Source organism: Grammomys surdaster, unplaced genomic scaffold, assembly GCF_004785775.1.
Source record: "Grammomys surdaster isolate TR1022 unplaced genomic scaffold, NIH_TR_1.0 125834, whole genome shotgun sequence".
Lineage (NCBI taxonomy): Eukaryota > Metazoa > Chordata > Mammalia > Rodentia > Muridae > Grammomys > Grammomys surdaster.
Window position 1 is genome coordinate 2,086,990 of NW_021620662.1, and position 13,464 is coordinate 2,100,453.

At 44.9% G+C, this 13,464-nt stretch overlaps 1 protein-coding gene across 1 annotated transcript in view; it reads left to right on the forward strand.

Moving 5' to 3' along the window:
- Positions 1 to 13,464, forward strand: part of Fhdc1 (FH2 domain containing 1) — a 37,838-nt gene that overhangs the window by 18,699 nt on the left and 5,675 nt on the right. Inside the window, exons 5-11 of the mRNA XM_028789476.1 lie at positions 2,665 to 2,750; positions 2,841 to 2,941; positions 5,068 to 5,138; positions 5,232 to 5,339; positions 6,618 to 6,688; positions 8,822 to 8,939; positions 12,300 to 12,464. Coding sequence (XP_028645309.1) covers positions 2,665 to 2,750; positions 2,841 to 2,941; positions 5,068 to 5,138; positions 5,232 to 5,339; positions 6,618 to 6,688; positions 8,822 to 8,939; positions 12,300 to 12,464 — 720 coding nt within the window. The remainder of the gene's footprint in view (positions 1 to 2,664; positions 2,751 to 2,840; positions 2,942 to 5,067; positions 5,139 to 5,231; positions 5,340 to 6,617; positions 6,689 to 8,821; positions 8,940 to 12,299; positions 12,465 to 13,464) is intronic.

The window sequence follows — 13,464 nt, forward strand, 5'->3', positions numbered from 1 at the left end:
CTATAAACAGTTTGGGCCTTCTGCGTAAGTGAAGGAGATTAATTCTTGCTCTGTCACAGTTTAGAGTATGTTTAGTAGAAGTACATAAAGTTTACTTAGAATGACCCGTTCTTGTGCTCCAGCCTGAAGTTTGTGCCGTTTTCCTAAGCTTTGCACACAGTGAGCAGAGGGTCTTCTAAAAGGTGTAGCCTCATTCTGCCCCTGCCCATATATAGTGAACTGTTCGTTCAACTCTGCTCCAGGAGGAATCAGAATCCAGCCTAGGGCTGTCTCCGCTCACAAGCCAGGCGCTAGCTGGGTTTGAGCTAAACCGGAAGTGTTCAGAGTCCATATGTGTAGCAAGGTTTAAAAGTGGTAAATTCACTTTGCTGCTGTCTGCAAATGCAGTTTTATACATGGCAGTTTTCTGCTCTCACCGAAAAACAAGCAAACAGCAACAGACAAAACCAAAAAGCATCCCAGATGTAGTTCAGCAGCAGAACATTTGCATAGCAAGCATGAGGTCCTGGCTTCATCCTAGCCCCACAAAATGAAACAGGTGAGAAAAGAAGGTTTGAGAGAGCCAACATTGGGTTCCTAGTGCGGCCAGCACAGGCTACAGTTTCCACTGCTTTGAAGAGCTTGAAATCATGTTGCCGATAATAATCCAGAGAGTGGAAGAGAACACACTTGCCCAGAGCTTTGTGAAGAGTAATATGTCTAGGTGAGTGGCTCCATGGTAGATCTGGTGTGTAGCGTTACAAGACCCTGGGATGAGTATCCAGAGTTAAGATGAAGAAAAAACGTAAATTGGCCAGTACTTCCTCTCAACAGTTAGCTGCAAGCATAGGTAGCGCCTGTCACTAATGGGACTAAGGTACTACTCACCATAAAGATTCCTAAGAGTGTCCTTAGAAGTGATTTTACTCTTAGCTTGGTCCTGTTTTCTATGTAGAGAAGGCAGGACTTTTCTGTCTGATCAGTTTGAAAGCTTTGGATCTCAGCTTGCGAGTTCTTTTGCTGTATGCCCACACCAGAACTCTTTCCTACAAGGGGTAGATATATGTGTGTCTAAACACCTTCATTTAGTTTTTTTTTTTTATTAACCTGTTCATAGTAGATATGTAAAAATAACTAAAATAAGGAGCTAGTAAAAAGAAAAGCCACTGGTGACATTGCCACTTAGTTTACTGAGCCCTTAAGTATCTTACTTTAGATTAAGAGCATTACTGGTACATATTGATGGGATTCCGTATCATGTGCATGACAGAAGGCACTGATCCAATCCAGCTCCCTTCCTCCCTTCCCTGGATGAGCTTACTAATATCCATCCTACAGTCAAGACATTTCCTAGCCTCTGTGTAGGACAGACAGTATCCAGAGCGTGTCATCCAGCACCAGGCTTATTCCATTTACCGTAACGCCGTCTGGTTCCATCCATTCTGTTATGAAAGACTCTTGTCTATAGATGAGTGGTGCTCCACTAAGTATAACTCTGCAGGCTCTTTTCCTATTGCCTGCTGATCGGCATCTAGGCTCGTTTTATAGCTTAGCTACATCATAGGCAGACATCTTAACATCTATTGTTAAGTTGAAGCTTTTTTCCTTCTAACTACCTGCTGGAGATCCAACCTGTACTCACTCCAGTAGTGTAGTCCAGGCTGGGTTGTAGCCCACTGGAAGAGCATGGGCTCCCATGTCCAGGCCCTGGGTTCTATCCCACAACACTGAGGGCGGGGGATGAGGAGGAGCCAGGAAAGATGACACTATAATCCTAGCATTCAGAAGGCTGAGGCAAGAACATCGAGAACATCAAAAGTTTGAGGTTAGCTTAGGTTAAATAGCAAAACCCTATATAAAAAGAACACACCAAAACAATAGTCACTTAGATCCGCAGTCTGTTGCCTTGTTCTGAAAGAAATTAGTAAAGGGGAGAAAATGAGCTTATTTAGTTCAACCATGAAAAGAAAAAAAACCTGATTTTTCTCCCCAGTGGTGCCCAAGGCACTCTTGAGTTTATAGAAAGCCACAAGACAGAAAATGTGTGGATTTAGCTGGGAGCATTGCCCGCCCTTTCCTCAGGGAAGGCAGGGTTGCCTCCTTGTTTTTACTAAGCTGTCTTCATTCTCTTGGTATGGAGGTTACTAGTGTGCCTTTAGAATTTAGAAAATCTTCTTTATCATTCCACTGGGTTCTCCTTCAGCATATGTGGCACGAAGCATCTAGCACCAAGCATCTAGCACCTAGTGGGGGCTGTAACTGACTTTAATGCTACAGTTTTATTTTCTTGTTATTTTTAAGCTATTCACTTTGGATCAAAGCCATGGTACTAAAAGAAAGCACTGTCTAGTGGTTTCTCCATGAGCTGAGCCCCAGGCCACAGCATTTACCAGTCCATCGGAAGACCTGGGCCTTGGACTCCCAGGTCGAATGCTTGGCTCATCTGCTCAGGGTCCTGGGCACATCCCCAGATATAAAGATACATAAACAAGCAAGCAAACAAATAACACAATTGTTGTGGATTTCTTCTTCTTTCTCTCAGAACTATATTTTCTTAATTTCTATTTCTCAGTGAAACATTATTGTCTTAGAAGTGTTCTAAGATGAAATATAAAGTAATCTTAAATTTTAATCAATGATTTTGTTTTTTTTTTTTATCCCCTGTCCTTTTCTTTTGTCGTTTAGGTAAAGAAATTAAAGACATTCAACGGCGATGTGTCCAAGCTTTCTCTGGCAGATTCCTTTCTGTACTGCTTGATTCAGGTGCCAAAGTAAGGACCCAGTCCCTGGTGGCTGTTCTCTGTGGAGCGGGGTTGCTGCTGGCTTTAAGGCTGCAGCCTTGTTTCCTTATTGTGTTTTAGCTATTCACTTCGGATTGAAGCCATGGTGCTGAAAAAAGAATTCTTGCCATCTTGCTCTTCTCTGTACAAGGACATAACAATTCTGAGAGCTGCCATGAAAGGTAATTGGATATGTGTTTTCCACAGTTAGTTTTTGTCAATTCTGATGGCTGTTTATCTTTTTTAAAAAAATTTAGCAATGGAAAGTCCCACTTTGGGATCACCTAAAAAGGAGAACGGCGAAAGTAGAGATGAGCAGTTCACGTAATGAACATTAATTTGCATATTATCTTTCCATGGAAGAAAGTTTCTTTCATCTCAGGCTTCAGAGTAGACCTGGCAAGTCACAGCCTGTCTTGCTTCTCGGCAAGGTTAACTTTCCATGGTGTGTGTGTGTGTGTGTGTGGTGTAGATGGTATGTGGTGTGTGCAGTGTGAGTGTGTGTATGTGATGCCTGTGGTATGATGTGGTTTGTGGATATGTTATAAAGGTGTTTGCATTATGCTTATGTGTGGTGTTTGTGGTATGTAATATATATATATGTATATATATATATATATATGTATATATGTATTGTGTGTGTGTGTGTGTGTGTGTGTAGCTTGGTATGTAGTATGAGGGGTGTGGTTTTGGTGAGTGTATGTAGTGTGTACGTGTGTGTGGCACATGTAGGCACTACGCCTGTGTGTCCTGGACTGTCTACATCTTCCTTTCTCTGGCCTCTGTTGACTGGGACTGATCTTCCAGAAGCAGGCAGGCCTCCGTTCCAGGCTGCATGCATGCACACGGCATTGTGCCTTTTTCTGCCAGGGCTTCTGAGTTCTCTATTCTGTGGTTTCTCCCACCTTCTGTCCCTCTGGACTCCAGCATCTGAAGGTCTGTTAAGCCTGAGATAGATCAGCTGGTCCTTTCACCTCTTGTAACAGCTAAACTCTTCTTGTCCTGCCTCCTCTGTCCTGCTCTGCCTCCTAGGACTGAGGTCTTTGCTCCTGTGTCTCTAGAGTGTTAGAAGCACTGCAGCTCCCTGGCATGCACTGCCCTGGGACAGGCAGGGCCGTCCGTCTTCCTGTCTTCAGCTCTAGCCTTCAGAGCCAGCCTGGCTCCCTCACAGATACCTCTCTGGTTGTTTTTCTGGAACTGTTTATTCCTATTTGATGTTCCTGCTCACTGGCTCCTGCCTGTGCTGAGAGGAGAGCTTTCCTTTCAGCCCACCAGGGTTTTTTTTCATGTTAGAGCAGCACCAAGAATGAAAAGGATATTTTCCTTCTTCCAATATGGAGGCCTCTTGCAGTCCTTCCCGTGCTGAGGCTATTTGTTGCAGAAATGGTGAAAGGCCTGAGCTTCCTGTTCACACAGCCATGGGCGAGCTTGTTTTGGTATTGAGCAATATAAATTTGTAGGCACGGAGGAAACGTTTCTTATCTGCGTAACCTTCCCAAACTGGCCTTCTCAGATAACAAAATACAGGCACTGATCCAAATGTCATGTTTTGAAAGTAAGACCAGACTTGGTGGAGACTGCTGACCTACAAATATCATAGGTGACATTTTATTACCAATACTGTCATTTTAATAACCGAATGTTTGTTTTAGCTTTCCAAATGTATACTTTTAATTATGTTTCTTTATAGACATGTATAAGAGATTTTATATAAGTGAAGAATTTGTTTACCAATATGTTACCATAAATTCCCTCTTATAACCTTCAGGCAATCCAAATGAAATGTGCTTTGAATAAAATGGAAAGATGTTTTGGGTAGTAGGGGCCTGAGGGCTGGTGGTTTGCAAGTTATTTACATGACATCTCAACTTGCTTTTTTTTTTTTTTTTTAAATCTTTTCCTAACTCACTGGCTAAGCAAGATGATGCTGGCTATTGGTTTTTATATTTCATAAAAACAGTCTCAAAGAATAGCGAGAAAAGAGGGAAAAATCAAAGAATTATCTGCTGAGGGCAGGAAGTTGGCCTTCATGGCTCAGAGTGTCCTTGAGCTTCGGTGTTTTCTGGGACTTGGAAATTGTTAGTGAACCATTTTGCATTTGACTGCCCTACATGTTTGATCCCCAGCTAAGCACCAGGACATAGACCATCTTGTATTTCTATTATTATCATAAACATGATGCCAGCAGAGAGTGTGTTTGGTTTGGGGTGAGCTTGCTTCACACACACACCCTTGAACCTGGATGTGGTGGCTGTCGTCCGTGCATGTGAGGCCTTTCTAACGTGCAGTGGTGTGTTTCTTTCAACAGAGCTGATGTTATGTGAGGAGCTACATTCAATATTACACTTGGTGCTCCAGGCTGGGAATATCATGAATGCCGTAAGTATGATCCCAAACAAGGTGTATAATCTGCCCATCTGCTGTTTGACTGCAGGCTCAACACGTTTCTTTCTCTTGCCTTGTCTTCTTTAGGGAGGGTATGCTGGAAATGCCGTAGGATTTAAACTGTCTTCTCTACTCAAATTGGCCGACACAAAGGCCAACAAACCTGGAATGAATCTTCTGCATTTTGTAGCTCAGGTAAGTGATGTAGAAAGAGGGAGCGTGTGAAGACCTGTGGGAGACAGTGTGTTTTTCCCAGACATGAGATGGTTTCTCAGTTACGAAAAGGACAAAGAATGTGTCTAGAAGATTCTGCTTTTGGAAGCTTTGTGGATTGACAGTTTGATCTACTGGAGGGGACTGAGCAAGGGAGGCAATGAGGCTGGATTTTGAAAGTAGGGAAGGATTCAAACATGAGAGGTAACGATTTAGGGTTCATGCTAGCCATGGGAAGCAGGCAGAAGTTTGCCTGGTCTAATGGCATGACTAGGCTTTCTGTTTTAAGAAAGTAAGACATGTAAAGGATGGGTTGGAGAAGAGCAAGAGCTGGATCTTGAGAGACATCCTGGCTGTAGCTGTCTGATAGTTTGGTCTGGAAAGGGAATCCACGAGTGTAGAAGGCTGGGTGTGAAAACCTCTGGGGTAAAATGAATTTGACTTGTGATTAGTCTCTCGGGAACTGTGCATGGGACTGCCATCTGTTATTGCAGGGTTTGGAGTGTGACTCTATCCATAGTTTCTTTTCTTTGGAATCTGGGGATGGAAACCAGGGTCTTACCATGATGGGCAAGCAGTCTCTCAAGGGTTTCCCTTCCCCCAGCCTCTAGTCCTCAGTACTTGGTTAAAAAGTCAATATTCAAAGCACTGAAGTGAGAAACTGTTTCCTTATCTAGTCTGATACACTCTCTGGTGGGGCTCTTTTAGACAGACCTGCACATTGGCTCTCTGTGGCTTGGCCCCTGCTCCTGTAGGAAGGGATCCCCTAATTGGTTCCTTCCCACTTGCCCTTCTGAAGTCAGCCTCCAAACAGCTGAAGAATCCAGACACCTCCTTGGCTTGTATGCCTCTCATTAAAGCTGGTTTACAAACTGGTTTAACAGTCAAAAGCATCTCACGCCTTCATGGAAGTGCATGCTCATGGAGATGGCTGGTATTTAGGCAGGGTATATTGGGTTCTCTTGGAAACAATGGGTGCTAAGCTGCTGCCTCATTCCATTGAGTTTGAATGCACATGAGTTGAATTTCATGTGAGGATCGTTTGTCTTGGAAGGTTAAAGGTATCTGAACAGTGGGGGCAGTTCTGGTAAATCTTAGGAAGAATATCAGAGTTCATGTCTCAGAGGATTGCTTTCAATGTGATTTTCAAGCTGGAAACTAAGTGTGGTTTCCGAAGCTCCCTGAAGCTCTAAGCAGGGGAATGAGGCTCCCCTCTCAGATTTATTCATCTGGTAAGAAGACTGTCTGCTTTTGTTCCAGGAAGCCCAGAAGCAAGATGCCATCCTTCTAAACTTTTCTGAGAGGTTGCAGCATGTGCAAGAGACGTCGAGGTGAGCACAGAGGCAGAGCGCAGCGGGAGACCTGGTTTCCTGGATGGCCTTGCCGTGCGAATGGCAGAGCAATGAACACTCTCAGATGCCAGTCTGAACTCTGAAATTTCTCTTATTGTTTTCTCTTATTGAACTTTTGGGGTTTCCTGCTTGGTATGGTGTGTGTGTGTGTGTGTGTGTGTGTGTGTGTGTGTGTGTGTGTAATTTGGGACTTTGAACAATTAATTGTTATTTTAAACCGAAAGAAACCATTTTAATCTAATCTAGACTACTATTCGGTCTAAGAAAAATAGGGATTAGAACTTCAAATCTCTCCCACACCCAAGAGGCTGAAAGTGCTTAGCTTGGGAGTTGGTTTAGATCAAACTTGTAGGGCCATACATCACTGTTTCCTCGTGGACTTGAGCATAGTACATTTATTTTCTATTGTAGTTAAAGAGTTTGAAACCACACCAAGGCCTGTGAAAGGACTTGATTCTAAATTAGTCACTCGGTTTTACAGAGAAAGTGTCTACGAAGCATGAAGCCCTAATTGCATTACTCTAATTTGCTTCTAAACCTAATATAGAAGATGCGTGCTTTAATGCAACCATGATCTGTGTGCATATTATCTCCAACGTGTTATTTAACTTATAATAGGCCCAGGCAGTCTCTAGTAAATACTGCAGTTAATTAGTTCTTCTAAAAAAAAAAAAAGTCTTGATTTTTCACATTTGCTGATGTCTATGCCTTAAATACTGCTAGTCTGGCTGGTTTCTGGCCACCGGCACTGAACTATTTAATGTAAAGTTGAGAAGAAATGCAGAGTTGCCTCTGGTGAGCTGGCTCAGCTCACCACGGCCTGGATCAGCCAAATTAATATGATATACTTGTTTTCTTTTTAATGAGATCTTACTTCATTACCCAGGCTGGCCTGGAATCCTTGAGCTGAAATGATCCTCCTGCCTCAGCTTCTTGAGAATCTGAGACTGCAGGTATATGCTACCATTGGTGGCTATATAATGTCATTATTATGTGAGGGACTATAGTCGTCATGACAGCATGAACCATCTACAAATAAGGAAATAAACCACAACTCAATCCTGTCATTAGACAGTGTCTGTTACTGGCATCCAGCCACAGATAATGCCTTTCAAACAGGAGGATTACCTTTACAAAGATTAAATACCTCATAATTCATGTTTACAGTTCACTAGATTATGCTCCAAGAAAAACAGACATAAGATACAAACTTTTTTAAATCCCTAAAAGAAACTAATATGCAAATATTTTTACTGTGTTAATACTATGGAAATATTATATATAGAGAAAAAAAATGTTGTATTTTTGAGTTAGCATTTCTTGTTGGTATTGGAGAGCTTTAGCTAAATATCATAGTCTTAGAGAAACCCCTCCCAGTAAGGTTTGTTTATTTGAAATGGAAGACGAATGACATACACAAGTGAGGTATAGTGAATTTTCCAATGGGCACCAATGGTCAGTAAAGGTGGAAAACGTTTTGCACAACAACAACGAAAACCCTAAAATTCATAATAGCAACATGAATGTATCCAAATGTATAAAATTCCCCTGGATTTTGGGTTCTGCCTGCTCCCTTTCCTGGTAACAGAAGCACTGTGAGCATTCTGCTGATCTTGACTCAATGGTTAGAATCAAGTCCCAGCTGCTCATCTGCAGCATTGTTGGCCGTGTTTCGGTTCTCTGTAACGTACAGGGAGAGGTAGAGTCTGGTTGCCTGTGACCTGTTAGAGGAAGTCTAAAATCAGCCTCCCCGTTGCCCTGTTCCTTGTCAGTGAGAGCATCCTAACACGGGGATGCAGCTGCTCCGCATCTCACCGGATTTTAGTTAGGATGCTTGTTGCACAGAGGTGCTGAGACCTCCCGTGTGAGAAGTAACCCCAGCCCAGTGGCCTGTGCTGGTTGGCAGCCTGCTTTCCTTAATTCTTGTGTATTGAGGAAGCACTCAATGTCTTTTAAAAACAGTTGGAGACTCACTCAGAATTAAACACAGGAGTGGGTAAATGTGGCCCCAGTGGCTCCCCTGTTCCAGGTTTGGCCAAAGATGGGTCTTGTTTAGCCACATGACTCACGGTGCCCTGGTGCGAGCTGTCCACTCTCCCCTTCCTTCTACAGATTATCTCTGGACATCACCGAGGCAGAGCTGCACTCGCTCTTTGTCAGAACGAAATCTCTGCAGGAAAACATCCAGCGGGACCAGGAGCTGTGTCATCAGATGGAAGACTTCCTTCAGGTCAGTCCCTCTTTGCGTCCAGCAGTCTCAGCAGGCCTGCCTGTTTGATTTGTGGAGGCAGCAAGCGCCCAATCATGCTTTTACCCCAAGTGAGTACAAGGACCCTTGTGCCCCACTGCCCTTTCACGGCAGAGGATGCAGAGCGACGATGATCTGAGAAGGAGAAATGGCTTCTGATGACTGTGCCTGGGTCTTCTGATCACCCTTTCCTGTGCTGAAATGGCGACAGTCCAAGCCTCTCTCCCCGAGACTCTGCCTGGCACCTTGAGGTTTGATTCTGTAGCCTTCATATTTTTTGAACAAGAGTTCCACAGAACATACAGATACTGGAGGACTTGGGCCGATGCTCCTTCTCATGTTTCTGTAGAAGAGTGAGACCGATTGTACCTGTCCTGATTTCTGCTGCAAGCAGCAGGACGCACACAGCTTCGGTGCCCATCAGCACACGAATATGTCATCAGCCCACAGGGTGTGGCAGGAGGCACTCTGAATAACATCAACAAAAACCAGTAGAGTGGATATGTTTGTGACAGCTCACGGTGACTCACTAATCACATAGTCTGACGTGCTTTTTTGTGCCTTCCTTATTTAAAAAACAAAGTGATGCCTTCATCCTGTTGCATTCAGCCTTCTGTGAGACCCCTCAGCCAGGCCAGGGCTGCCATGGCAGGAGGCAAGGACAGATGCTTGGCCATCAAAGTCTTCACTGCTTTGAAACTGAGGCCTCGTGCCTGCTAGGCAGGTGCTGTGTGTACCACCCATGTTGCATCTGCAGTCCAGAGGCTGCTGCCATCCCGGAGCACAGAGAGTAACAAGCACGGTCAGGTGCACGAAGCCAAGTAGAAATCCAAGAATAAGAATCGTGGCACATCAGAGCTTAGATTCTGTTTGTTTCCTTCAGCCTCGTTCTTATTTTAACTATCAAGAGCTTACACTAAATCTTTTGTTCTGGAGATGCTAGGGCTTGAACCAATGGCTTTGTACATGCTAAGCATATGCCCTCCAGACGTAATCTTGTGCCAGATCTTAACATAGAAGGCTCCAATATAAAGACGCGGTTGCCTTCTCCTTGCTGCTGGCTGCTTTTCAGTGGCAACCTTGCTTTAGAATTTTTTTTTGGTAGTGTTCTTTCTAACAGTGCTGAGACTGGAATATTGTTCATGCTGAACCAGGACCTTAAAGTTTCTGCTTCAGCCTCAGCAGCCCTTATAACCTGTATAAACAGAAGGTACCACACAGACGGGCATTTTCTAGAGTGAGATGAGGCTCCTGAGAGTGGGTTGGGACGGGGCCACTTTCCCTTGGACACCAATGGAGAGGTGACGCATCTCTTGCTCTGAGGAGCACAGAGCTGCTCAAGGCTTGTGGCTTTGTTTTCTCATTTGTTGGGTGACTGGGTTTGCTTGTATGTGAGTGTATGCTGGGTAGGAACCCAGGGCCTCATACATTGCTAGGAAAGTCCTTCCAGCCCTTATGCAAGGACTTTGAGCAGAAAGGTGACAGAAACACTTTTCTTTCATTCTTATTTCATCATTTCTGATTCCATTTGGGTGAGACGTATGGGCCTTGACTGTAGCTCACAGCAGGCCAGCAAGTTAGTGATGGACATGCAGCAGGCTCATCTCAGAGCCATTAAAAACTGTTACAGCCACTAGACTGTCACGGCTACTAAACTATTGACTCCTTGGCCAGCGCAAGGAGTTCTGGTTCTGTGTAGGATGCTGTAGAATTTATGGCATCAAACTCCACTGTGGCTGTTTTTCAAGCCAACATTTAGAGTGTTTGGTCATCCCAGGTTCTGAGGGCAATGTGGGCTCTGTTAGGCTATTTCTTCCTGGTATCCATCCATCCATCCATCCATCCATCCATCCATCTATCCATCCATCCCCACGGGGTCTTGAAGCTACATCATAGGAGGTGTGGGTTTAGGAGGCCCGCTCTTCCGCAGCTGTCCTTAGCTGTTTGCCCTGCAGAAGAATGACAGACCAAGCCTTATCTTATTTTTCTGCGAATACCCTCTTCTCTGTGAAGCTATATAGCTATATCAGGAGGGCTCTTGCTGCCTCAGGCCGTCAGCTCAAATTCTCTCCCCCCCCCCCCCCTTTCTCTCTCACTTTCCTAAACAGTTCATTTCCCACTGCCCCTAGAATGAAACTGGCTAAGCAATGGCTTGCTAAGGGAAAGGCAGTTGGTACACTTCCACTGTGTAGCTAGCTGAGTGCTCCCTCCTCCAAGGAGGGCAACCTGTTTCTTTCCTACACCTTAGGCCCAGCCCCTCGCTCCAAAAGAACTTGTTCACAGGTAGACTTTCTTAAGATACAAGCATACCCGGCATTTCATGAAATACTATGCTCGCTACATTCCTTCTCATATAAGCGTAGTAAACATGGCAGTAATGAAAGACATCCATGCAGTAGCTCAATTATTCAGTCCCCTTTCTCTCCACACACTGACACCTCATTATGGCTCAGAGGCTGTCACTAACCTGTATCAGGGAACTATGCTTGTGACCCTTGGACATCATCAGCCCCACTCTATATGACTTGGGAATGTGCTGGGGACACACAGTCTTCTATCATGCCCAGTACTTTGATGAAGTAGCACTGAAATCCTTGGCAGCCTTAGAAACTGGCATATCCCAGAGGAGCCCAGGAAAGTCAATCAGGAGAGTAGGGATTGGGATAGGACCCGCCTGAATCTCCTAGGGAGTTCTGATACATCCCAAACCTACTGCACGTGGGGTACAGCTGCTCAGGGAGTACCCCAGTCTTCCATCCTGGGCAGTAGGGACAGTGACCTAATAGAGTGTATTTAGGATTAAGTGTAGATCCCTTCTCAGTAAAATGGCATGGGCAGCTTGTCGGGACAAGTTAACTTCTGAGAACTCGGCCCAAAGAAGAGTCTGTTTTAAGAGGAGGAAAAACAAATACAGCAAAATTTCTTAATGACGACAAGCTGTTTTCCTTGGCAACTTTTCTAGTGGTCTTAAAGGTGAGCTCTTGGTAAATGACATTCTATATGAGGGTTAAGGCTCCATGTTGACTTACTTAGAGACAGGGTCTCGATGGATAACCCAGCTGGCTTTGAACTCCTCATCTCTCAGTCCCCATCTCCCAAATACTGGTATTACAGGTGTGTACCACCCCTTCCCGGCTTCTTTAGTTCATTTTGTGGCCTCTGGGTCTCAGGTAGGAGGTCACCTTGTTCTCTTGAGCTTTGGTTTGGGTTGATTCATTTTCCTTTTGGCTCCAAGTGTCCTTTGCAGCTTTCCCTTTCCAGAGACCTGAAATCGAACCCTGGTAGCGCATCCACCTCAGCCGACCTTGTTTACCACGTGTGCCCCTGTTTGTCCTCCTGTAGTTTGCTGTGGAAAAGTTGGCGGAGCTGGAACTCTGGAAACGGGAGCTGCAGGCTGAGGCTCACACCCTTATAGATTTTTTCTGTGAAGACAAAGAAACCATGAAACTGGATGAGTGCTTCCAGATATTCAGAGACTTCTGTACCAGATTCAACAAAGCAGTTAAGGTATGGCTGGTGACACTGCCCTGTTCCCAGGGTCCTCGGGCTTTTCATTTTCCTGCTTACTGACCCAGTCCTCTGCCTGTGGCAGAAAGATGGTCATCAGTTCTTTGGTTTCAGGACCGTCTGGCCAGGTGGCATGCCAGGCTCTTGGCAGGGCTGAGTGGGAGGTGGCTGTGTTGTAGTATCAGTACTCTCTCACGGTGGCCTCTGGTCTTTACTGCTCATACAGCATGCAGAATACCCTAGAAGCATTTAGCTTAGCCAACACTGCTTATGGTGATGGGACTTGGAAGTTTCCTGTACATTTGACTCTTTTTCTCAGCCCCTCCCTAGGAGAAAGAAACCTCCCTCTAGGGAGGTTTGAGTAGCCTAGAAGAGAGGCCTTTCTTTTGCCTGTTTCCAGAGACATACACTGCTGTGGCGTCAGCATCATAGGTACCAAGCTGTCCTTAGCAAGGAAGGTCTCTCAGATTGAGAGGGGCCTGCTGCCTTAACTAGTCTGGCAGTGGTCGCTTAATTGAATCAGAAGCCAGAAAACTTCCTAGGTTGCTGGTCCTTGGTAAACGAAACATTTATCTGACAATGGGAACATGACAGCCTCTCATCTCTGACAGCATCCTTCTCAGGTCTCATTACTGAGGGACTGGCTACTCCTGATTTATCTGCTGATCATATTTTATTTACTTACCTGCCTACACATTGATTTGCCGTGTAGGTTCAATCCAGGGTTTGCACTATTTCTTACTGAAGCTGCTCACATTTCTTTCAAGTCCAGAATTCCTTTGGGTTCCTCTCCACTCCTTTCTCTATCTAACTGAGAGGCGAGCTGAGCCTGCTGCCACGTTAACATGCTTCTGTCCAAGCAGTGAGCTCAGCTGTGGGAGGCCGTGGGGGGTAGCCGAAGCCAAACTGACTCTGAGGCTCTTACTCTCCATCTGGATACTACAGGCCTGTGAGGCCACTGGGGATGCTCTTACCCCTGTTGTCAAGAGAGACAGGGCCT